The 26,322-nt window shown below is 40.6% G+C and overlaps 3 protein-coding genes across 24 annotated transcripts in view; 1 reads left to right on the forward strand and 2 right to left on the reverse strand.

The window, feature by feature from the left end:
• Positions 1–14,004, reverse strand: part of LOC135106322 (coronin-1A-like) — a 30,125-nt gene extending 16,121 nt beyond the window's left edge. For 3 of the 21 annotated variants that reach the window (XM_064015227.1, XM_064015219.1, XM_064015214.1), the window contains exon 1: positions 13,834–14,000. Coding sequence is in view for 7 of the 21 variants with exons in the window: in XM_064015235.1 (XP_063871305.1) it covers positions 2,014–2,052 (39 nt within the window). In the remaining 14 variants the exon portion in view is untranslated. Of the gene's footprint in view, positions 1–596; positions 726–2,013; positions 2,136–13,833 lie in introns of those variants that run through there. The other 18 variants (XM_064015235.1, XM_064015234.1, XM_064015233.1 and 15 more) reach the window with 13 other exon arrangements.
• Positions 14,005–16,589: 2,585 nt separating this feature from the next.
• Positions 16,590–19,207, reverse strand: LOC135106324 (succinate dehydrogenase cytochrome b560 subunit, mitochondrial-like). Its single transcript, XM_064015236.1, has 5 exons — positions 19,081–19,207; positions 18,903–18,974; positions 17,548–17,750; positions 17,297–17,439; positions 16,590–17,031 (listed from the first exon to the last, which is right to left on the reverse strand). The coding sequence occupies exons 1-5, from the start codon at positions 19,095–19,097 to the stop codon at positions 16,927–16,929; spliced, it is 540 nt and encodes a 179-aa protein (XP_063871306.1). The 5' UTR covers positions 19,098–19,207; the 3' UTR covers positions 16,590–16,926.
• Positions 19,208–19,373: 166 nt separating this feature from the next.
• LOC135106325 (vesicle transport protein GOT1B-like) lies at positions 19,374–26,117 on the forward strand. Of its 2 annotated transcripts, XM_064015238.1 has the most exons (7): positions 19,374–19,451; positions 19,546–19,664; positions 21,687–21,778; positions 22,214–22,392; positions 23,008–23,089; positions 23,328–23,362; positions 24,242–26,117. In XM_064015238.1, the coding sequence occupies exons 2-6, from the start codon at positions 19,640–19,642 to the stop codon at positions 23,352–23,354; spliced, it is 405 nt and encodes a 134-aa protein (XP_063871308.1). In that variant the 5' UTR covers positions 19,374–19,451; positions 19,546–19,639; the 3' UTR covers positions 23,355–23,362; positions 24,242–26,117. The 2 variants fall into 2 exon arrangements, with proteins under 2 accessions (XP_063871308.1, XP_063871307.1); XM_064015237.1 differs by lacking the exon at positions 23,328–23,362 and having other exon boundaries at positions 19,377–19,451.
• Positions 26,118–26,322: the final 205 nt, after the last annotated feature.

Raw genomic sequence — 26,322 nt, forward strand, 5'->3', positions numbered from 1 at the left:
CTTTCTGCTGCAGCTTTAAGGTTACAAGTGTCTCAGCGTCATGACAAACAGCTTCTCAGCATCCCCTGCTCTCCATCACCTCACACTTAGTGCCTTGTGTCCTGTTGAGAACTGCCAACCCATGTATTCTACAAGCACATACCACACCTGTGATCTCCCATATTTTACACTTCACAATGCTCAGTTAAAGAATGGTTACTTATGGTCTGAAATGTTGACAAATTTTAGAATAAAGGCATACCTCTATTTACCATTTATTTGCAGCATTTTTCATCACAGAAATAACTGCAGTACAGTAGAACAAACAACTGAAAAGATGGTATTTCACTTTATATCTGTGCTCAACAGTACACTATGAGAGGTGAGGATGGGAAGGGATTAGTCCTGGGTAACACACACACACACACACACATATATATATATATATATATATATATATATATATATATATATATATATATATATATATATATATATATATATATATATATATATATATATATATACACACACACAAGGGGTTACGGGAATTAATGGTGATCCCATCATCACATTTCCGGAATTGTCTAGTTTTTTGCCACCACTCAAGAACTGACCTGAAGTAGATGATATTACACAGCTCAATACTGATCAAACTTTAATCTTAAGACTACTGGAAGAGAACTTGTGCACTGACTTGTCCATGGGAGGATTGTGTGTCAGTGGACAGGCCTGGCCCCTCTGGGAGCAACCCCTGGCTGTGCTCCAGATAAGAACATCCACTGTCTTATCTACTCCCCCCTCTGGCCTCCACCCACATCTGCTGCAACCTGTTACTTTACCTCACCTAGTGGCCTGAATGAGATAGGTTACATTATACTGAGTGTGGATGGTCTTCAGTCCTACAGGAGCTTCTACAGAAACACGATACATAGGCTACAATTTTTCCCAAGTAAACAATCTTGAATGCCATTGGGTGACAAGTGGGAAAGCAAAACATGAAGCAAATCTGCTCACTTTCTGTCTTTTAAAGTAATGAAATAGAGCACAGCTTCATTCCTCCACAAAGAAATTAACACATGGATAATAAAATGCATCTCTTTGTTGGTAAAACTCATTATAAAAGATGACAAATCATATGTAATCAATCCATCATTGACAGTGTTGCTCAGTTCTGCATTAGTTAAGTTCTGACATTACCTACACATGGTAATTCTACTGACAGATCACGACAGATCGGACCTGTCGGACCCCATGGCAAACCAGCCTTGCAGCTCACACACTTTTGGCAGGACTGCCGCCAAGCTGTCCCCCTAGACAAGACAGCTTGGCCTATTGCAAAAACACACTTGAGATAATGGAACACGATAAAGCTACAGCTGAGGTGAGACATTAGGTGAATTTTCAGTGAGTCACCTCCCGGCTGACAGCGTGATATTATGAATTACTTTGAATTCCTCAAGCCAGTGAGGTTCTCGGCATGATGCGATGCACACCATGACATCGGTGAGGAATGCGGCTCTCACGGTCGCGGCGTACAGACATAAGTGGAAATACACCCTGACAAAAAAAAAAAAAAAAAAAAAATGAAATTATATAAATCCGAGTCTTGCATTGTCCAAAATAACAATATAAGCTTAAATACAGATGAGGTGAGGCGCAGGAACACGGGGAGCAGGTGGTGGCGAGTGTACGTGACAGGGGCATACACACACACATACGCAAACATAAGTACATACGGCAGTGTTGTACAGCACTAACAAGGTCTTACGCACTTCCCAGCACTAGCACTGGCACTAAGCGTGGGGCACTCTGTAAGGGCGTGAGGTAGGGGCGCCGTGACAAGCTATAATGACACCAAAAGCAGCAAGATAACCAAGCCCTGGCCCCGCCGCTACTCTACCCCTCTCACGCCTCTCCCTTCCCTCTCCCGGCTATGTGTAGGCATATTAACACTCCCCGGTGATACAACTGCCTCCTCCATGCGTACTAAATGTCAATCAACAGTGAAGAAACAAGACCATAAGCACAAACCCTGCTGGAAGGCTTCTGACACGCTCTCGTATCCACCATCTTGTTTATGTCAACTCGACCCACACTATCGTACACCGCCAAACTTAGCCAGCCTTAAATGTCATCGTCTGGAACAGCACAGGCTGCAATCAATAGCTTACATAAAGACAACCACCACCCTCAGTAGATGTGTGAGACATGTAAGTGATAAGACTGTGGAATATTATCAGTATCACGCAAGTGTCTGTTATTTACACTGGATATATTTTTTCAACTATGGCACTGTCATACTCTATATATTGTGTATTAATGAAATAGGTGATTCCTGACAACATACTGTCCTGTGATTTATGTTATATGTAAGGTTTGTGAAGAAGTCACATATATTATCGTACAACTGGCAGAGGGTCCTTCCCTCTCCCTCCGTTTTTCGTCACAATCAATGAAAGGGCGGCGACCACTGCCCGCTCAGTCCCCTTTAAATAAATCCTACACGTTCCTTTCCCTTTTTTGTCCACAGCTGACAACATTTTCACCAATACCAGCATTGCAGCACTTAGCGCCCCTTATTCACCACCCCAAGGCTCTAATATAAGAGAGCATGGCAGCCCAGAACGCTAGATTCTCCAAAATAACTCAAGTGAACGAAAAGATACGGAGCGTTCTACTCTGTTGTCAAGAGTGAGTTTCAGAGAGCACAGTAACCTCTCAACAAGCTATCGTCTGTCTTCACCAACGTGATAAATAAGCGAAATAACAAGGGTGGGGGGAAGGAAAATATCTTCCTGGGTGACTTGCAGCGGAGGCGATGGTCAGGGCGGAGGCAAAATGTCAATGCTCTAGTGAATCGAATTTCTATTTACACACTGCAGTCACACTACATTGTCCCCCTCGAAAAAATACGTCAATTCTTTTATTTCCTGGCGGTCACTTTCTCATAGCCACAGGTCCCTGTCATCCACGCCACAAAACACGAAGATACAATGTCACGTTTCTTCTGCTCCTCCTTGCCTTTTTATTGCCAGGGCGGAGGAACTGTCAGACTGTTATGCCACTGTAGCAAGAGAATGTGCATGGCTTGAGGGGCGTCTGTTTCACGTGAGTTTCGACACCTAAAGGAACTAATGAGAGGTGCACTGAGGAAGACGAATAGGAAGCAATGAGGGTTTTGTGCGAGGAACAGAAGGCGCCGCGAGCTTCTCCAGACGGCGGGAGCGAGTGTGTAATAACACCGCAAGTCGCCTGCAGCAGAACTCAATTCATCATGCATAATAGTATTGTTGCATAAATATTCAGTTATAACGCTCCTTCGTGAGTGGATAATTAGTCATAACATTTTGAAACGCCTTTGATCCGTATATTGAAACACTTGAGCTTTTCTTAAGAAATAATTTCAAAGACCACAGTGATAATTAATTAGTCTGGTTCTCACTCTTGCTCTTCTTATTAACGATGCAGATTCCTTGTTAAGATAGCGCTCAAATTAAACAAGAAAGACCTTAATAACTTCCACTAACCACTATCAATAGACAATATAAGGCGCCTTAACGTTTGAGAATGCGTAACTAACAACTGTATCCTGATGGCGCAACTGTGCAGGTTTTGCTGTGAGTTTTTGGCCCACGATCTCCTCAACGTGTAATTACAAGACGGTCCTGCAACAGACTTTGGGGTTGCCATGCCTGGATAAAGGAGAAGGAAGAGGAGGATGAGAAGAAGGAGATATCAATGCTTAGATTCAGATAAAGTATTCACACACTAGCATATTCTATCACTGAACGTCGCGTGTTAGTCAACAAAGGGGATACTGGATTTCAAAGCAACCTGACTCCCTGCTCTGTATCATTTCATATCCGTGGCCTTAACAGGATGAAGCTACACGGCACAAGGGAGATCAAAAGTTACCTTAATTCTTTTACTTCCCACACTCCAGGAATAGAATAAGTAAACCCAATTATCTTTCTTCCGCCAACTTAATTGATAAACGAAAGCGAAGCATGTATGATTATCTGCAATTAATACATTTTGGATTTTAATTTCGTATTTTCTTTTTCCTTATTATTATTTTTTTTTTATCGATATGGCAATAATGAGTTATTTTCATTGTCCTTTTTTTTATCAGATTAATTCGGCTTTGTGTTCAATCATGTAAAAACATATACAAAAAATCCATAGATAAAAAAAAAACAAAAATTGGTGAGCGTGCGGGCGTGACATAACCCGGCCCACCCATTTGTGTGTGTGTGTGTGTGTGTGTGTGTGTGTGTGTGTGTGTGTGTGTGTGTGTGTGTGTGTGACTGGCCTGGATGTCATGTTGATGCCCCACATGTGTATGTATGTTATGACAGTCAGTGTGTGTGTGTGTGTGTGTGCTGACCGCTCGCTAGATTGATCCACACACACACACACACACACACACACACACACAGTAGGTCGGTCAGTCACGCACATGTTCCCAGTTCACACTTGCTCTGCACACACACACACACACACACACACACACACACATCAACGCGACATGAGACACTTACCGGCCCGTAGTGAGTGGCGGTGAGTGGTACAGTCTCTCTCTCTCTCTCTCTCTCTCTCTCTCTCTCTCTCTCTCTCTCTCTCTCTCTCTCTCTCTCTCTCTCTAGCCCCTCCCTTCCTCCCCAATTAAACTCTTTCCTCACCTTCCTCTGTCTCACTTCCTCACTTATTAAGCTCTTCAAGTCGTCTCTCTCTCTCTCTCTCTCTCTCTCTCTCTCTCTCTCTCTCTCTCTCTCTCTCTCTCTCTCTCTCTCTCTCTCTCTCCCTCTTGTAACCGACACCTTAACCCATATATTCTTCCCTTCCTAAATTACCTAGTAAGTATTTTCTTCATTATACTCTTCCTTTCTTTGCCCTCCATCCTAATTCCTCCACACACACACACACACACACACACACACACACACACACACACGAATCCTCTCCCTTACTCTCCTCTTTCGTTTCTTCCTTTTCCTTGCTTTCTCCCTTAATTCCTCCCTTCCCGACCTCAGTCTGACTCCTGGGATGGGAACGCAAGGCAAAAAGGGGAAGAGAGCGAAGAAGAAAGAGGAGGGAGAGGAAGAGAAGGAGGAGGAGTGGTGGAAGGGAAGAGAGCGAATAAAATGTAACAATTGTGAAAACCACCAATGACCTCACCTTTCCTGTCTGTCTGTCTGTGTGTGTGTGTGTGTGTGTGTGTGTGTGTGTGTGTGTGTCTGTGTGTGTATGTGTGTGTGTGTGTGCTCGTCTGTCTGGCTGGCTGGCTCTTTGTATTTCTGTGTCTGTCTGTCTGTCTTCCTTTCTTTCTTTCTCTCTCTCTCTCTCTCTCTCTCTCTCTCTCTCTCTCTCTCTCTCTCTCTCTCTCTCTCTCTCTCTGTCTCTCTGTGTCTGTCTTTTGCTGTTTGTTTGTCTCAGTTTTTATGTTTGTTTGTTTATCTGTTTGTGTATTTTTGTAGATGTATTTTTATTTTTTTACTGTTTTTTTTTACTCCTTTGTTTTTTTTTTTTCTCTCTATTCTATCATTGAAAGTTTTCCCGTGTTTGTTTATCATCTACTATCCACATAAATGTGTATTTTCTAAACTTGACGCAAAGACATTCATCATTGTAACTCTCTCTCTCTCTCTCTCTCTCTCTCTCTCTCTCTCTCTCTCTCTCTCTCTCTCTCTCTCTCTCTCTTTCTCGTTGACAACGGATAAGTCAATAACAATAACTACATGAGGAGAAAGTGCATCTTACCATCTGCTACTGTGTGTGTGTGTGTGTGTGTGTGTGTGTGTGTGTGTGTGTGCACAGCCATTATCTGCTGTTTTCTTTCCTTGAGATTTTTCCTTATTCTTTTCTTTCGGGTCTGTAGAATTTTCCCTTTTATTCAGAGAGAGAGAGAGAGAGAGAGAGAGAGAGAGAGAGAGAGAAGTTCAAGAGGGCGTGACTGAAGGTAAAAAGATAAGTGGCAGGAAAGGAAGAGAGTCATACGGAAAGGAAGGAAAAATACGAGGAAAAAAACAACAACAACAAAAATACTCGTGTAAAAACACACACACACACAGAGAGAGAGAGAGAGAGAGAGAGAGAGAGAGAGAGAGAGAGAGAGAGAGAGAGAGAGAGAGAGAGAGAGAGAGAGGTGTGAAGGGTGCAATGATGAAAGGAAGAAGGAAAATAAGTAGAAGGGAAGGGTTGACAATAGAATGACAGATGGAACACAAAGAAACACAAATGAAGAACAAATGATGCCACATCTCTCTCTGGCCTTTCGAGTTTTCTTTTTTCCCTATTTTTTTCGTGATGATTCTTGTGTTAGATTTAATCGCCTTTATAATCACATTTGCTCGGATATAATTGACTCATTAGTAGGGATGCATGCCTCGTTATTGGCACCGTTCTCTTGTCGCTTTCTTTTCGGTATTTTTGTCTTTTATTACATTATCTATTCACTATTTGCGCTTAATATTATAATCATAAGTTTTCAAGGTGATCTTATTTATATTATTATCAACCTTGTTCCTCTGTCTCCCTGTTATCCTCCTTCTTTTCTTCTTATCTTTTCTCCTCTCGTGTCCTTCATTTTATTCTTATTACAACTTTTTTTTTTTTGTCACAGTTTAAAATCAGGTGTCTCAGGAAGGTGAAAAACATTTGATTAGTAAGGTGAGAGATATAATTGGTGTCTCGTACTTTATCTCCTGAAGGAATTTGCTGTGATAAGATGTTACGTCATCACTCGAGACAAGCGGGTCTTTACACACTATCAGTTAAGATTTGGTTCGTCATTCAAGGTGCTGACTGTTTTTTTTTTTTACTTTTATTTCAAGAAAGTGGCGATATATTAAGTAGAATGAGTTGTTGCTTTCTTTTTTTCTTTATGTTGAGTAATAGTTTGTCTCTCTCTCTCTCTCTCTCTCTCTCTCTCTCTCTCTCTCTCTCTCTCTCTCTCTCTCTCTCTCTCTCTCTCTCTCTCTCTCTCTCTTCATTGTTCTTTTCCTTTCTTTCTTCTCTCTTTTGTCACTCGCTTTCAAGTTGTGTTCTCAAAATGTGTCGATTGCCTTTTGTATTTTTTTCTCTCTCTTTTTTTTCATTTTTTTATTTTGTTTCTTTCCGGACGAGATTGGGCGTGGAGCTGTGTGTGTGTGTGTGTGTGTGTGTGTGTGTGTGTTTATTTACCAATTTGTACAGGGTCTTAATTATACTTTCGTCTGTGTGTGTGTGTGTGTGTGTGTGTGTGTGTGTGTGTGTGTGTGTGTGTGTGTGTGTGTGTGTGTGTGTGTGTGTGTGCAGGTGAAGGAGAAACCCCTGCCTGTGTGGCCCAGCACGTGTTATACCTTACTGTTGATGATGTGACAGGTAAGAAGGGCCAGTGAAACGCACCCCCCCTCAACCCTTCCCTCCCCTCGTCCAGCCAGCCAGCCAGCCAACCAGTCGCCTCGCCACTCGCCACTTTCACGCCAGCGATGATGATGGTGATGCACTGATAATTAAGTGAATTTGGAGGAAAGTGAGAAATGGAACTGGAGATTAAGGCGTGGGGAGAGAAATAGAAACAGACTGGACACACACACACACACACACACACACACACACACAATGATGGTCAGACAGAAGGTGTGTGTGTGTGTGTGTGTGTGTGTGTGTGTGTGTGTGTTTATTTTTGTTTGCACTTATGGTGGTGATTTGCTCGAGAGAGAGAGAGAGAGAGAGAGAGAGAGAGAGAGAGAGAGAGAGAGAGAGAGAGAGAGAGCAATAAGGCCAATAGTAATCAAGTGGATATAAGACCGCAAGAGAAAGTAAAATGATGAAGATTTAGGTAATAAAAGACCACGGCACGAGAGAGAGAGAGAGAGAGAGAGAGAGAGAGAGAGAGAGAGAGAGAGAGAGAGAGAGAGAGAGAGAGAGAGAGAGAGTGTCATAAAAAAATAACGTTTTCCAAAAGGCCCATTAGAAATATACAAACAGATACATTAAAGCTGGAAAAAAATAGACATACAGACATACAGACAAATAAATAAGAGGATAAGATAATGAAAAAAAAAAAAAACGTAAGGAAAATTTTAAGAAACTAATAGGCCTACACGTGGCACTCCCTGTACGAAACATACCTACCTACACCCACCTACAATTCTTATTCATAAATTTATATAATATTCTTTTTAAGCTTCCCAGTGATTTAGTGTTAAAAATTTCATTGCTGAGTCTTTTCCAGTCATCCACCATTATGTATGAGTCAGTTTCTTCCCTAACTCTCTTTTCTTTTATCTAAGTTTATTAAGCTTGAATCCATTAGTTTTAGTCCACTTCCTAACTTTTTTTTTTCTGTTTTATCAAGCTTGAACCATTACTTTTACTCCTCTTCTTAACTCTTTTTTTTTCTCTCTTATCTAAGTTTATCAAGCTTCAACTCATTGCTTAAAGTCCCATCTTGATTACTAACACTAAGAATTTTGTTTATGCCACCCTCGTTGTAGCACAAATAAACAGATGAGTCAATAAAATAACATAAACAAAAGATATCAGTGAATATATTTCACAACGAGTGGCAAAGAGGACACAGATAAGAAGATAAGAGACAAAGGATGAACAAGATTTAAAAAGATGAATAAGTCACTAAATGCATGAATATATTAATAAATACAGCAATAAATAAACATAGAAAAAAAAAATACAGCGACGGAGACTGAATGAAAGAGTCGCCTCAGGATGGACAAGATGGGATGAAATAGATCAATAAATACATGAATATATAAATAAATACAATAATAGACTCACTAAAAGAAAAAAAAGTAAAAAGAAAAGATATAGATAGAGAGAGAGAAAAAAAGAAAAAAGAAAAATAAACAGAGCCACTCAGACAAAAAGAAACGACGAAGCATCACGGTACAAAATCCTCTCGTGTCCACAGCGACCACTACACCATCGGCGACGTGAGAAAATCGCCGCTTCGCTTCGCTTCGGCGCTCTGAACAAACCTCGTATCGACACCACCGCCAATCTGTCTTCCCTCTTCCCTCTCCACGTGGCAGTACTAATGGGCCCCTGTGGGAGACGCCATACTCCCGCCAATATCACGCTCTTCCTCCTGCGGTTGAGAGTAAAAACGTAATGAAAGACTCGTTGCTCTTGTCCAGGTAGCAGTAGCAGATAGGAACAGATCCCGTTTTCTCTTACACGGACATGTGACACTTCGGTTCTCACACGTCTGAGATAATTGACCTCGAAACTTAGCAGATACGGTCGTGACTGATGTGGCGCACTTTCTTTCCCCCTCGTATACTTGCTGCTGCTGATGATGATAATGCTTTGGTTGAGCGGGAGGAATTATAAAAATGTGGGCTAATTATTTGATTTTTCCATGGGTATGATTCTCTTTTCTGGTTAACTTTCTTTTCCTCGGGAGCGGCGAATTAGTGGCGTCTTTTTCTTTCTCTCCCTCCTTTTCGTGCCCTTGGTCGGCTTCCTTCACGCACTCGGTAAAAATATAGTCTTCACAACAAGCGAAATATTGCCTTGTATTCAGAAACAGTTCGCTCTCTCATCACGGCTATTTTCAAAAGCCACAGAGATGATTGGACGGGTTCTCAAGAGTGCATCTCCAGTTAACAATGTAGAAATCTCGTTATTCTGTCAAGAGAGCCATAAAAGCACCCGTAAAAACACGCATCACTTCAATTAGAGCCTTTTGAATGTAGTGGAGGTGCGGCGCAGGTGTTTCAAAATATGCTCCATTCCTTCATATACTTATTTTTATTGCGTATAACTTTTCACTCTGAACGGTTAGAAAGAAGAAGAAGAAGAAGAAGAAGAAGAAGAAGAAAGCCTTGCATATTAACGTGACAAAACAAAATTGAATGTGTTTGTAGTTGCGTAAGCTTCTTTTTTCCTTCATGTTTCTGTTATGTATTTCGTGTGCATATGAGCGTCTGGAGGGGAATGAACAGAGGAAGCCAGTTAAGAAGTGTTCACGCCTTCGTCTCAGCCTTGTAAGCACCCCATAGCTCAGGCTCTAAAACGCCCCTTATTCGGGCTCTGTGTGGCTTCCGTGGAGGTGAGGCAAGTGGTAAGTACGTAGGCGGTACTGGCTACCTGACCCGAGGGTGGCGGTGGTGGTAGTGGTGGTGGTGGCTCGCGGGTATGCTGGCGGCCCGCTGCACCACCAGGCTCGGGAATTATGAGGATTATGTGAATGTGGGTCATCTGCATGGGTATACAGTACGGGAGGCTCGGGAATGTGTGTCACGGAGGTGTGGATTTGTGAGCCTGTTAAAAATCGTGAGGGCGGGAGTGAATGTACGTAAATGTGTGTGTTGTGTCATTAATTCCTTCTTTGAAATATTCTTAAATTTATATCTCCTCTAGACGAACTTTAACTATCATATCAATCACAGAAACTTAACTTGTGAAAATCCACTGAAATCTTCACCCAGAAATTGTTAATGGAAGTCTAAATATCTTAATAAAAATCACTTTATGGCTGAGATTTGTGAGCCTGTTAAAAATCGTGAAATCGTGAATGAATGAAGGTATAGTATTGCTTATTGTGTCATTAAGGCTGGGATTTCTGAGCCTGTTGGGAACTGCGGGAGTCGGAAATGAATCTAGGTTTGAGTGTCACTTAAGTGTAGATTTCCGATTCTGCTGAGAGCCATGAAATAGGAAATAAATGTTTGTATGAATGTTTGTGGGTCACGTCTTTAGCTTTCCTTGTCTGCTGTAGACCATGAAATAGGAAATAAATGATTGTATGAATGCTTACGGGACCGATTTGCAAATTTTATGAGTCTTAAAAACCATGAAATTAAGAATAAGATTTAAATATACATGTATGTATGTATGAATGTATGTATGTAAGTATGAATGTATGTATGTATGTATGTATGCATGTATGTATGTATGTCATTAACGCGTAAATTTGTAAGCCTGTTAAAAAACTGTGCCGGGAACAATACGATGGCAGATTATCTTATAAATGCATTAATTACGTGTTGAATATTAGGGAAATATGTAACCAGTGCGATCTAAGAGTGTGTAAGTGTATTACGTAATGTGTTTCACTCTATCTATTCGCTCATTCACATTATTATCATTTTCTTTTAATAATCTAGTGTGTGTGTGAGTGTGTGTGTGTGTGTGTGTGTGTGTGTGTGTGAGTGTGTGTGTTAAGCCGGACACACCTCATAGCGATACATGAACATAGTCGTACACATATACATATTACAGCAGCCAGGTGGCACGCGGGGTCCTGCCAGGTGGTGGTGACGGGGAAAAATATGCCTGTCATGGCGCGGTGGTGAACAAAAGATAACCAGAGAGAGAGAGAGAGAGAGAGAGAGAGAGAGAGAGAGAGAGAGAGAGAGAGAGAGAGAGAGAGAGAGAGAGAGAGAGAGAGAGAGATTCACAGCCACACACACTAATACCTCCACGTCACATTTCATCCCAATCATTATCGATCACTGACAGGTTCACGGAATACAAACCAACTTTCTCGCAGTTATGAAGTGGCTCCGAGACATTACTGAGAGTATTGCCCATTCTTCATTATAATACCGCCTTTCTTTGCCTCCCTGTCATTTTCTTTCCTATTGTTGTGCTACTTCGCTTCCTTCCCTTCTTAATTCCTTTCCTCCCCTTTTCTATTCCTCGAGGGACAGGAGACGTCACGCTCTTGTTCCCTGTCCCATCTCTTCATCAGTAGTAAATTAAAGAACCCATTTTCCTTTCATGGGTATAAACTCGACTAGGATCAATAAATAAAAGAAAATAAGGAATTATTAAGGCAAAGAAAAGTATATGCCAGTCCCAAATTAGATTGATGTGTAAGTAACTGAGTAACTAAGTAAATTATACGAGATTTGTCTTTCACTGGTCAAAACGTAATTGAAATAAGTGAATGAATAAGTAAATAAAGAAAGAAAAAACGAAAGAACGAGAGAAAAAATACAAGAAGAAAGATAAAGAAAGAAAGAAAGAAAGAACGGAAGAAAGAAAGAAGTACGATAAGATAAAAATGAAGAAAGAAAGCACGAAAGAAAAAAAATGCTATAAGAAAGAAAGAAAGAAGGAACGAAGGAAGAAAGACAGAAAGGAAGGACGAACGAACGAAAGAAAGAATAGAAATACAATATGATAATGAACCCCAAAGGCCAAAAATAGCAAAGTATAAGCGTATTCGTGAGTTAACAGGCTGGAAAAAGATAACCTGTTTAGCCAAAGTATGAATGACACACTCGCAAACTCATGTCACGTCTTGTGCCACGCTGAGGGGGAACAACAACAACAACAACAACAATAACAACAACAACAACAACAAACAAACAAACAACAACAACAACAACAACAACAACAACAACAACAACAACAACAACAACAACAACAACAACAACAACAATAATAATAATAATAATAATAATAATAATAATAATAATAATAATAATAATAATAATAGGAGGAGGAGAAGGAGGAGTGCAAGGAGGAAGAATAAGAAAAAAGAAAGAGAAGGCGAATAGGAAGAAGAAGAAGAAGAAGAAGAAGAAGAAGAAGAAGAAGAGGAGGAGGAGGAGGAGGAGGAGGAAGGAAAAAGAAAAATAAATATATAACAAAAACAAGAACGAGAAGAGCAAGAACAACAAGAACAACAAGAAACATAAACAAAGAAAGAAAAAAAAAGAGAGAAAAAAAAAAACGGTAAAGAACTTGCCTAGCTTCTTGCAACCTGATACTAGTAAGGTGGCTACGTGAGGGACCGACGCGCCTGTCCTGCCCTCTATGTACCAGTGCAGGCAACCAAAACCTTACGCGTGCTCTCTGATTCTTCTGCATACGCTGTAAGTGATGTGGAAACTGCATGCAGGCGGTGCAGCGGAAGTTATCGATTTGTTGCTGCCGAGAGTGTGTCTGCGAGCGTGACGACAGGCTGCCTATCTCTCTCTCTCTTCTGTCCATTTGCTAGTCTTATTCTATTCTTTATATGTATTTTTCCTATTATTTATCCATTTATCTATCTATATGTGTATCTTTCTATCTGTATATCAATCTATCTTTGGAAGTATGTATACACGTATATACTACTTATCTAACTAACTGTCTGTATGCCGATCTATCTATCCATATATCTATCGGTCTATCTATCTATCTGTCCAGCTGCCTGTCTGTTTTATCTGTATGTCCGTCAGTTATTCATTCTATGTATTTACCTATTATCTGTGTTACTGAGAGCCCTGGGTCTGTCTGTATGCACGTCTCTCCCACACACTCACAGCAATGATGGCAAGGTTATCAGCAAGTAATGTAACTATTTTTTTTTTTTTGTGGCAACGCGAGTTTGGTGAGTTTTTTTTTTTTTTATGATATTTGAGTTGTTTGGAAACTAAAAAGGTGAAAAAGGTGACTGCGAAGAGTGGTTTGTCTTATTTATTCATATTTGTTTATTCTTTTCCAAGGTACCCGTATGCAATGTTGCTACATGCGGGTAGTTTGTGTTTATCTACCCACTCTACACATACTTATGTCATATATCTATCAACGCTGCTGTATCACCTTTTAACTTATTTGACTTCCATGTTTTATGCCCTCCAATGAAACTTTTTTTTTTTTTTACCGTACATGCATACATACATACATGCATACTCACATACACGTAGTTACGCATTCGTAAGACACAATCACAACGATTTTTCGCCACAGAGATAAAATACAATTGGCTTTACGAGTATATGTATTATTCACACACACACACACACACACACACACACACACACACCTATACGTTCTCTTCAACGAAGCTGCTGCTCCCAGACCATAAGAGTGAACAGATTACTCAAGGCTACTCAGGGCAATACTCACGTAATGAAGAAGGGAGAGGCAGGGCGGCCTAACTCGTGGAAATCAGGGGCTGTACACTTCACATATAACCGCTGTTTACCGCACGCCAGACCGTCGATGGAGTTGCTGAAGCTGAAGCTGATGATGATGATGGTGGCGGTGATGACGAAAAGGTTAGTTTCTGCGAAGGGGAGTCCAGCGTGAGGCTTGTGTGTGCCGTCACGGCCCGCGGTAACTCAAGCACACACACACACACACACACACACACACACACACACACACACACACACACCGTCAAGCATGTAAATCATTAGTAAACCACTCTTCCCGCAGCCCGCAGTTCACACCCTCGCGTCTCACCCACGAACGCACCAAACTCACGAAATTACAACTTTGCAAGCACTTCAACCTGTAATTGTTTGCGATATGTCATAAGGCAAGTTTTAATTAGGAAGGAAAATGACGCGTAAAGAGTAATGACTATCAGAACATTGGATCAAATATAAATATGCAGCCCTACAAAAGGTGCCGTGTAGTGAAACGTGGCCAAGTGACGCACCTACACCCCACAACGCCAGACGACCTACTGGTGTGTTCCGTGTTCGTGTTGTTCCTTCGAAGCGAGAAAGTCGCAGTGAGGGAGCCCCACAGGACCCACCAGCCACCACCCGAGGCTTCCAATTTTTTACTTCTTTTTCTTTTCTGGAGCGTCTTACACCAAACCGCAACAGAATTAGTTTGTTTCACTTAACATGGCGACGGGTGTAATTATTCTCCCCGTGAAGGTCATGTTTCCAGGGAGGGATGGCCGCGTGTACTGTGTGGCGAAGTAGGCAAGTGGGTGCCAATTTTCCCCGACAAGGAAACACACCTGCGGACTTCTCTCCACTTATGGGAAGCGTAATTAGTTTCAGATTTACCTGCGCATCCACCCATAGCACGCATCTTTCCCACCGCTTCACAGCAGCTCTAAGGCTCAGTTTTACTTCAGATATTTCCCCAGATGCGTTCCGTTCGCCATTGATAATTAAGGAAGCGGGGAGGTTAAGTCAAGGTTAAGATATGGCTGAAGGAATGTATTGCGCATACTACTGCTGGAGGGACGATGACCGCGAGGGGAGCTGTACAGGGAGATGACGCACACAGGTTCACGTAAAAGTGTCTTGCGTTCTGCTACGAGCTTCAGAAAAGTTCGTGTGTGTGACGCAAAAAAAAAAAAAAAAAAAAAAAAAAAAAAAAAAAAAAAAATCCAGTTTCCTGCAATGGCCGCGTTAGACACTTTTCTCTTCTATACATTCCTCACATATCCTTTCACTTCATTTTTTTTTTTTTAGGGCGGAACCAAGAACGTACATTCCTCTGTGTTACATCCCGCTCACGTGTAGATGGTTAATGGTACTAACAGAAGCTAGAGATTATTGACAGAACTTCTAGTCAACTGTGAGTGTTATCATAGTTTTATCAGCTGATTACTGGATACATGGTGATCAAGAATGGCGTGTTAGGAATTTGATCATGCGTAAAAGGATCGAACTAAGAGTATTATTTTGATCTTGCGTATTATGTTGATCTTGCAGTGTCATCATGGTGGGTATGCCGTGGGGAAGATGTAACTGGAGAGAGAGAGAGAGAGAGAGAGAGAGAGAGAGAGAGAGAGAGAGAGAGAGAGAGAGAGAGAGAGAGAGAGAGAGAGAGAGAGAGAGAGATTTTCTTTCGTATTTTTGTACATAAAGAGGATGTATGAAAATGATTAATACGAAGAGTGAAACGAAAGAAAAGTGTGGAGAGGAAGATGAATACATGAAAGAGAAATGAATAATGATCTGAGAAATGTAAACACTTCCACCTTAATTTGTGGTGGTTTAAGCTGATGTGTGTGCAGGACTGTAGATCTCGCTATCCATGGCATTAAGTATCAGTAATATTTATCATGACAAATGTTACTAATGAAAGAAAATACTTCAGTGTGAATTATGGGAGATGATGGTTTGCTCTAAAGGGATGCTCACTCCGGAACACAGTGGCCCTGTCCTGTGTTGAGAGTTTTCACCCCCACAGGCTCAAAAGCCAATGAGGAGATGAGCACTGAGGACATGCACAACTGTAGTGTAAGCCCACTATCTTTATCTTTGCCTATGTCCTCTATATAAGTGGCTGGTGTCTTCCAGAAGTGAGGATCCATGTTATCTTTGTGTTCTGTTTTCTACTTTATACATACACAAGGGTCATGCTGGCCTGGAAATCCACTCACTCTTACCTATTTGATTTCCATATAGCCATGAGGACTCACATTTGGCTTTTTAGAAGCAGCAAGGACTTGGTGGTTGAGTGGAGACCTGTACCAACCTTAGCTCACTGTGGGAGCCCTCAGGAGTGTGTTGACAGTGGGATACGATTTTCTAGTTCTTGGGAGTGTTATGTGCCTCCTTGATGTTGCTTTGGTTTGCTGAGTGCCTCTGAGGTGGTGAAGCCTGTTGTGGCTGAAGGAGAAAGTTTTGACACCTACTCAGGGTGTGCCTGGCTGTGGGTAGCTGTGGTGTGAGGGGGACAGCTGGTGTAACACTGCTGGATTTGATTCTAAGCCATTAATACATCTAAGCCAGTGAGCAGCTGAACCTTGAGCATTCTGTGGTGACTTATCCCAGTGTTTCTCAGCCATCTTCTGAGACACTTGATTGCTGCCATGAAGAACATTATTGCAGCCGTCATACCCTTGTGGTGAGTTCTCAGGAAGTGGCACCAAATAGAAATAAAATGTGAAACTTGATAAACAAATGTTTTCAAAACAAATCTTAAACTCTTTATTATATTATATATATATATACATATCACCTTTATGAGCCATGTAATTTAATGACAAAACTTGAGTTTTGTTTTATTCTCATATTTACTGATGCTGTGTGTTCAGTATTCACTTAATTGATTAGCTGTGTGTCTCATGTTCATCTGCATAATCAGAGTCAGAAAGTTACTTCATTGTGCTAGAGGCACGATCCTTGTGACTCTTTGAACTCAAATATTTACACATAAACAAAGACAGAACAACTTGGAAATTCACAAAAATAAATTAATTTGGACAGAATACCAGCAGTCTTGGTCCAGGTCCCAGATGGTTTACATGGCAGCTGCAATGGCTGCCAGTACCACCGACACAGCCACCACCAGGTACCCTGACTTGTACAGGGCACGCAGGGTGAACCCATAGCCCAGGTCCCACACCTGCACAGGATGCAAGCAGTGATGTTACACTCAGAGGAATGGTGCCAAAACACTAGTCTGGCTTCCGAAGCTTTCATTATAAATATTGAGATAAGAAGGCATCAGAAATATCTACTTAACAATATTTCCATATCCGTTAATTTCCAAAAGATATAAGCCTTTTGCATAAAAAATAAAGATCTTAGCAAGATTTCCTCTTAGACTTAAAATGGATCAGAAATAACTGAGCAGTGCCCTGTCTTAACACAGCGGGGCAGTGTCTCACCAAGTGACGGACGCCATTGCAGAGGTGGAACATGAAGGGCAGAGCAATGAGGAACTTTGCACCCATGATGATGCCTCCGCCAAACTGCATGGCCTGTATCATGGCCAGGTAGTGAGGATAGGAGCCAGGCAGCACTACCATACCTGAGGGAGTGATGGTACCATTAATTTTACAGCAGTAGAAATCTCTGCTGTGGCAAGTGTTAATGGAACAAGCAGACAATTTGGAGTGCAAGGCGGCGCCACGCTCACCAATGCCGAGGCCAGAGACGAGTGCGGAGAGAGCAAGACCGGTGCCGCGGTGAGTGATGGAGAGCATGGAGGTGATCTGTGGCTTGTAGATGGTCAGGTGGGGTGACACAGGCCGACGCAGCCGCTTGTTCTTGGCCCAGTAGTCTTCAGCCGACTGTGACTTGAGGGCAGCCGCCGAGGGAGAGGTGAACACTGCGCGTGTCCTGTGTGAATGTGACAACCTCATCTCTAGCTAAAACAGCTTCTATGAAGTTAGGCATTCTGAGACGTCTCCGCCAGTTTTTCTCACCCCCCCCCAGCTGCTAACTCTGTACAAGGGCCTTATCCGTCCATGTATAGAGTATGCTTCACAAGTCTGGGGGGTTTCCACTCATACTGCTCTTCTAGATAGGGTGGAATCAAAAGCTTTTCGTCTCATCAACTCCTCTCCTCTAACTGACTGTCTTCAGCCTCTCTCTCACCACCGCAATGTTGCATATCTAGCTGTCTTCTACCGCTATTTTCATGCTAAATGCTCTTCTGATCTTGCTAACTGCGTGCCTCCCCTCCTCCCGTGGCCTCGCTGCACAAGACTTTCTTCTTTCTCTCACCCCTATTCTGTCCACCTCTCTAACGCAATAGTTAACCAGTATTCTCAATCATTCATCCCTTTCTCTGGTAAACTCTGGAACTCCCTGCCTGCTTCTGTATTTCCACCTTCCTATGACTTGAATTCCTTCAAGAGGGAGGTTTCAAGACACTTATTCATCAATTTGTGACCACTGCTTTAACCCTTTTTATGGGACTGGCATTTCAGTGGGCATTTTTTTTTTATTAGATTTTTGTTGCCCTTGGCCAGTATCCTTCCTACATAAAAAAAAAAAAAAAAACTCAACAGGCATCCTTTCTCAGGAAGCCAAGCACAGCTAATAAGAATTCATATTCTAGAATCATGAGAGGCTAAAAGTTACCAAATTTCAACCAGAGTATTTCAATAAACATCAACATGGATAAGCTGACCACTGTCCTGCAACACAGATACATAACTGGCATCTCACACCGGCAGGCCACGGGCCCTGCCACCCCGGGACTACAATTTTCCCCGGATGCCCCCCATGCCCCTGCTACTTCCCTGTCATGCCCCCCTGTGTGTATCCATGGCTGCACACCGCTACTACTTAAAGTTTTCAGTAAATACAAGACGGATCCTTACTGAAGCACCATTCCACAATTACCTACATTCTAACCCACCTTTATGTTACTTAGCCCTGACTTGAAGTCTACCTAACATGACACTCACACAATCAAACCTGCACTAACTCACCTTAAACAACGCCCACACATTGTCAACAACAGAGTTTGCCTGAAATACTCACCACTGAGTGACGAGGGGCCCCTGCAGCACGGCTGGCCTCGGGCCGGCCGCCCAGCACCCTTTTGCCGCTAGTCTGTGAAAAGTGCATGTCTGAGTCAAGCTGACGCATGCTATGAATGTACATCGTCGATCAGTGTCAGCAAACAGGTAAGGGAAAGGAGGTGGAGGAAGAGGGTCACCTGAGAGCTGCCGCCATGTTGGATTGCGTAGTGCACTGCCTTGGAAGAGGGTATAAATGTACAAATATAAACTTTTGTTTTTTCTTTTATTAATGTTTGATTGGTTCTTATTTTTTATTATAATTATGTTGCCTATGTTTCCAACTAAAGCATTTGACAATAGTTGCAGAAAAGTATCATCCAGCATACATAAGTATGTATATAAAACCATTCAAGGGATGTACTGTGATTAGGTTATATTATATCAAGACTATTTACTGCAGATTTTATGTTCACTTTTTTTTTATATAAACATGATTATCTAAGGGGCCAGTCCCCTGAGGGAGCCACTTCTGTAAACAAATAAACTGCAACGCCTTGTAGTTCAGCAGGTCAGTTTGAAGCATTGTTTTTCAACAGGTGTCTTTTGTAAGTTTTATTCAAATATCCTTGTTTCCCTGATAAACCTTTCTTGGTGGCTCCCAGGCCTGGAGCAGGGCAGCAGCAGTCCCCGGGCAGGGACGGGCCGGGCCAGCACTTCGTGGCGGCGGTGACGACACCAGGCAGCAACACCAACAACATGATCACCATCACAGACACGCAAAGTGAGCCGCCTCTTACTTCCTTATCCCTTATGCAACCCATATCTGCCTTTAACCATTTGCCGAGTTGCACGCACGAAATCCAGCTGTGGTACAACTAACACGTAATGACCAGAGTACAGATGTGGAGCCTTGGGTCATATATACAGGTGTTGCCACTCGTGATGGGCTGGGTATTAAAATGCAATCTTTGCACTGAGCGTGGCGCTGTGAAGGCCAGCACAGCGAGGACACTATGTAACCAAGGAGAGGTTATCCTTACATGTCCGTGGAGTCACACCGAAGTAGCAGTACATGAACACCTTCGGAGGGCAAGAGGGCCATTCACCGTGTTCATTGAGGAAGTGTGGGGAATAGGGAGTTCTGTACTCATGTATTTATCACTCACCAGGTCTGAAAATATGTAGAGTACTACATAATTTTCTCAATTGTTGGTGAGATGTCTGTAGTCTTTCTCAGACACCTGTCATGTCGCTCTGGGCGTTGTCCTCGGGAAATTGTGCACATGATTGACAAATAAGGTGTAATACATCAGTTTGTCTTGTGTGTCACTTATTTGGTAACTCTGAGGTAATCTTGATTTTATAATGAGGCTATGAGTGATGTGAATGACCGGTAACTTTTTAAATAACGGCAGTGACTGTATAAACACCATGACACATTGCAGTGTTAGTGTCCAATTTGTCATTACACTGAGAATGGGCAGGTCACTCATTGACCAGCCAGTCTACAGGTCACTTCTCCTCTGGCTGCCATCCTACATGCAACTTGCCTTCATTTGCTTCTCTGCTGAGAGAAGAAACTTATTCACATTATAATTATATATTTATAAAGGAAAGGCAAATAAAAAGACTGACTGGCAGACAGACGTTTCTCTGGCTTGGATAGTTTGGCACACTGTGTAAGTGGTATAGTCTTACTATGTAAATAAATCTTTACCAAACATTCTTTCTATTATACAGAGGAAAAGAGAGTAGTAGATGGTATGCTGAGGGCAAGGATTGTCCTTTTTACCAAGAGTCTAATCATGTAATTGACTTTATATGAGATTTGACAACACTGTTGACTGGGGAATTCCCAGTCAAAAATTTTTTGCTGATTTACCTTCTCTCCTTTGAGAGACTTACTAGGCACTCACCACAGCATTGTTGCATCTCTTGCCGTTTCCATCATTACTGCTCTTTGGGACCGTGCTCATTCTCATTCTTATTATGTCTACTACTTTACTAATGCAGGAATTAATCAATATCTTCACACATTCATTCCTTCTGCTGCCAAACTCTAGGACTCTTGTCTTTTTTTTGTCTTTTTTATGTTATTCTGCCTTCCTTTGATTTTAATTCCTTCATAAGAGGAGTATCAAGACACCCTTGTAGACCGGCACTTTTTTTTTAACTTCCTATGTTGATTTAACTTTTGGGCGTGACACATTGAGCTGGCTGGCTTGAAGTTTTTGTGCCCTTAGCCAGCCATCTTGACTCATTAATAAGATTACATAAAACATAGTTTTGAAAAGAATGAATTTCTTATTGTTGGCTCTGGTCTACCAGACTGCCAGGAGAAGAATCTTACTTAGCAAACCTTTGCATTCACAGTTGGTGCAGCTGTCTGATGTGTTGAATTGTACATGTCCGATCAACTTGTTAACATTTTTTTCTTGCAAAATTGCATTTTGTTCTATTTATTTGCTTATTTATTTTCTTGTATTTGTTTTTTTTTACTTTCAAAATAAATACTTAGCCAAAAATAATTGTTCTGAGAGATGGATGAATTAATCTTACAAGTTTTGTACCTTTGTACAAAACATGTAAGATTAATTCAGGTCACAAGCCATAATATTTTCAAAGTAGATTTCAATTATATTGTAGTTGAGCACTGTAAGTATTTAGGCAAGGAATTAGTTTGGGATTCACATGGATTTTTCACTATTATTTCTGTAAAAAGAATATTCATCATGTGGTGCAGGAAGCTCCATGGAGGAGGGAAGCTGCAGTGTTGCTCACCCTGTGTTGTCTTGCTTTCCAGAGATTGGGGTGGGCTTTGTGGCTTTTGGGGTGACCTTCATCTTCCTGGGGGTCATCCTCCTCTTTGATAAGGGTCTCTTGGCCATTGGCAATGTAAGTTTTTGTGGTATATATTTTTTTTTTTAACATAAATTCTATAATTTCTATATGTCAAATTATTTGTTTGATGAAAATTCAAATGCCCTTTTATATTTGTCAGCACATATTTCAAATAAGATGTAATTTTCATTATAGTTTGGCATTTACTATCATGTTCAGCTGCTACATATAGAACTGGACAATGTTTAATATGTTACTGTGTAAATTTCACATAGTATCACATAGTATCAGAAAGTTTAGTCTTATTCTTGTTATTTTTACTTAATCTACATCTAATGAAGTTCTTGTATATCATATTAGGTGTTGCATTCTAAATAGTCTTTAATGTAGGATCATTGAGCTCAGGTTAGATAATTATTGAAGGGAATGATAACTGGCTGTTTCTCTTAAAGGAACTTATAGGTGAGTAACTCTGTATTGACCCAACAGATCCTTTTCCTGGCGGGACTGGCCTTCGTGGCGGGGCTGGAGCGCAGCTTCCGGTTCTTCTTCCAGCGGCACAAGTGGAAAGGCTCTGGGGCGTTCTTCGGGGGGATCTTGACAGTCCTTCTTGGGTGGCCGCTGATTGGCATGTGCATCGAGGTGTATGGTTTTATTGTGTTGTTTAGGTGAGGCATTGTTGTGTTGTCCAGAGAGTGAGGGTTAGCAGATGTGTAGTGTGATCAGATTGACAGGGAATTGATTTAAAATTTACTTAAATTTAATTTGTAATACTTAAATTGTGAAAGTAAAATTAATTGTATATGAATAATGGCTGTTTAATTAAGTGAGTAATGCTATTTGATGTTAATATATTAGTTCATGTATAACTGTATTACCATAAAAAAATTGCAGGTACTTGAGAAACAGTCAACAAAAGTAATTGCCACTTGTTTCTGTCAGAGAGTTTGTTTATGCATCATTTAAATGTTAGAAATAAAAGTCAGATCAAACAACATTTTAGTATTTACAATGCTTAATTTCAGCAATCAGATTGATTTATTACATTTACTTTCTTCTTCTATTTTAAGAGTGAGTTTTAGTTTTTTGTGAATAGAATTTGAACATTTTGATAGGTTGTATCTGAAATTCTTTCTGAGTATTTAGGTTAACAAAGTCCTACTGTACCCTCTAACTTCTATAAATTATTATCAAGTTGTTCCATTCAAGCCAAGGTTGTTTGAATTTAAATTACTGAAACTCTGCCATCACGTGTATTGTAATGTTCTTTTTCTCCTCTGCAGTGGTTTCTTCCCAGTGGCAATTAACTTCATGCGTCGTGTGCCAGTCCTCGGGCAGCTTCTGAACCTGCCCTTCATCAGCGGGGTGAGTCCTGGGGTGGGCGGCAATGTGTATGGCCACAGCGTGTCACTGACTCATTAATGTGCACTGCTGTACTTTGTTGCTGCTCTTGAAAGTTTCTTCAGTGTTACAACTTAACTCTTGGGTAACAGTACAAGACAGGAGTGGACTGCACTTGTCCTTCTTTGTGAATTTTCATAGAACATTCAGATACACTAATACTTCTTAAGTTTTCTCAAGTGAATTAACTCTGACATTTCAGCTGTTGCCACTCGACCCTTCTGCTTGAGTGTGCAGGTAATGATGCTCCACAGCTGTCTTGGTGGTGGCTTTCAGGCCTTCTTTTAAGTCACCTTGTTTTTTTCTGATAGATGTTTAAGATTTAAGTTCCACTGAACATGAGATATCCCACACAGGCTATGGGAGCCTTTGAAAACCTGGCTGTAAGAAGATCCAAGTGAAAATTTCTTTCCTTGTACATAAAAGCATGACATGTACAGAGACAGCACCATGTTGTCAGCTAAATTCATGGTACACATTTCATATTCTTTATATGGATATCACATTTTCTGTAGGGAAGCTCCTTTAAGCTGTTTAATTTTCATTGGACTGTGCATCTAGTATGATATTCATACCCCACGTTCAAAGTACACTTGGCCTAAGTTTCTCCTCCGTTACACAGTGAACACCTTGTGGTTCATGGTAGATATACTCTACAACTTTACAGTTAAATCATGTAATTGTATTCACAGGATGAATGACAAACACCCAGCACTTACCTGTTCATGTAGATTTTTTTTTTTTTTTATATGTAGCTTGCATAACCAGTACCTCTCAAACATTTGTGTGTATCAGGAATTTGTTATTGATTATTCACTTATAATTTTCTCTTGTATTTACAGTTATAATATTCTGTGAAAATGATTCTTGCTTGTTTGTTGCTTTGTTAGATGTAGTTCATGTTTTTTATTTTGTTTAATTTTTTTAAGGTATTCATTCTTACCCTTTCCAAACAACTTGCTTATTTTATACTACAATATGCCTCCCTCAGTGCTGCTGTTATAAATCCATAACCAACCTGACCTGTTTAAGTTTATATGATAAGCTTGCTTTCATGACCTCTTCCACTCAGTAAGCTCAGTGCCCATTACTAAGGTGCTGTGGTGTTTGTTGCAGTTTGTGGATCGGTTAGCAGGGGATTCCAAGATGAACGTCTGACAGGAGAGCAGGACCAGCATATTGAAGTCAGAGAATGTGTGGCCAGCAGGAAGTCTCCTCCTGTGTGGCATTACAAGGTGTTGGGTTGGCTTCTAACATATAGCTAAATTGTATGTATGTATTGTTGTTATCACCATTACCTCTTTGATGGACTGAACCTCATTTTCTACCTTTTAATTTATAACAAAAATCTCTTTTATGATTGAATATTTATGGAGGTAAAACAAACATTTTCTTGTTTTCCAAGGTCAAGCATTGTATAAATGTGAAGGTACAACATCCTTGGTTGATATGGAATAATACTTTATTCTTGTAATTTCTTTCAACCTGTTCATGGACTTCACTCATAAATTTATATGAGTAACAGGGAGGAAAGGCCAGGGAGGGGGATGTTAATATTTGAATATGATATGTTAGAAACTCACCAGGTGTATGAACAATGACTGGTAACTAAGAAAGCAGCAGGAATGGAAATGTTAGTTCATTGTCATGTGAGATATTGTTCAATAATAATAATAATAATAATAATAATAATGTTAATAATAATGATAGTAAAAAAAATTGAATTGAAGAAATCATTCAGAAGTAAACTGATACAGTGTATCATGCAGTACTCTTTTCCATGAACAGTTTTCTACATGTTAAATATAATAACTTCATTGCTTCACATAATTTTCATATAACAAATGACTGAGATGCAACAAATTCTATGAAGAATACTCATAGGTAGCTTACAGTTCACTACTGATAACTATTGCAATAACATGTAGTTCAGTATGTGGCTGCCGGCGTGGCTGACCAATGCCACCGTCAGTCTGGACCAGTGCGTCTCCTGGGACACAAGCAGTGCTTTCTGCTCATTTGTTTCCCCAAAGTATTTGTTTGAGTGTGAGTTTTCAGTACTGAGTGTTCATCTTGAATATTTATACATACCATTGTGATATAATTTTATAAAGAAGTAAGATACAAGATTAGGTGCACCACTGATTGGAGAAAATTGTTAATGGCATTAAATGCTGTTATCCAGTCACATAAACATTCTATAAAAATGTATATAAATGATCAAAAAAAGTTATATGCATATATTCTCAGTACAATATTTTAGGAAGTAACGAAGTTCAAGCATTTTACAATCTTGGGTAAAAAACTTCTGCCATTTTAAGGCTATTGTAAAGACGGCTGTAAATAGTATTCTGCATAAGTTTGTTTATTTTTTACCAGCTTTATCAGCTTTGAGGGTGCCAACATCACCAAAGTAGTGCCGCCTCACTGGTGATGTGTATCCTGCACATCCATTTGTAAGATTCATTGAACCAAGTGTGCATAGCAGTTCACTCTGCCTTGAAAACAGTTTGCAAAGACATGTGGTGATCAGATAACTGAATGAGGCAACCCTTTAAGAAATTTGCCTGATGTAGGCTGCTGAAACCTTCATAATTATTTATAGATCATAATGCTTTCCTATTACATCATCTATATTTTTATTGATGAAAAGTCTTATGCAAGAAGCTACTAAGTGCTGAAGTGTTTGCAAGCATTCCATCATGACGTGTGCATGGGTGGTGCACCAGTCTAATTCACCTACACTGTGTAGTTCTTTGAGCCATACTTTCAGCGTACAAATCCCATCTTTTTTAAGAGGCGTGCAGGTTTTATGCCTGTCACACGTGTATTTGAAACATTTCACCAACTCCTCTGTATCTAGTTACTTAAGATTTATTTCTTGAAATGTTATTTGCATCCTTTACTGAAATAAGGTGATTGCTTTGTAAAGGTTGTGAATACCTTGTGTGTACAATGTAAAATTGTGGAAAATATAATGTCAGTTTGTAAAGGGTAAAATTTTATAACCTACATTCAAATGGTTGAAGGTTGTCATAACAGTGAGAGGTACTTAGTAAAAATAACAAAGGAGAAGCTATAAAATATTTTTAGCATAGCTTTCACAATGGAAATAGTGCTGTGAAATTTATTTGTATTACATCAGTCTAGAGCTGTATTATGTGGCAAGCACCAGAGAGATGTTGGGCCAAGAAAAC

Source organism: Scylla paramamosain, chromosome 13 (genome assembly GCF_035594125.1).
Source record: "Scylla paramamosain isolate STU-SP2022 chromosome 13, ASM3559412v1, whole genome shotgun sequence".
Classification (NCBI taxonomy): Eukaryota; Metazoa; Arthropoda; class Malacostraca; order Decapoda; family Portunidae; genus Scylla; species Scylla paramamosain.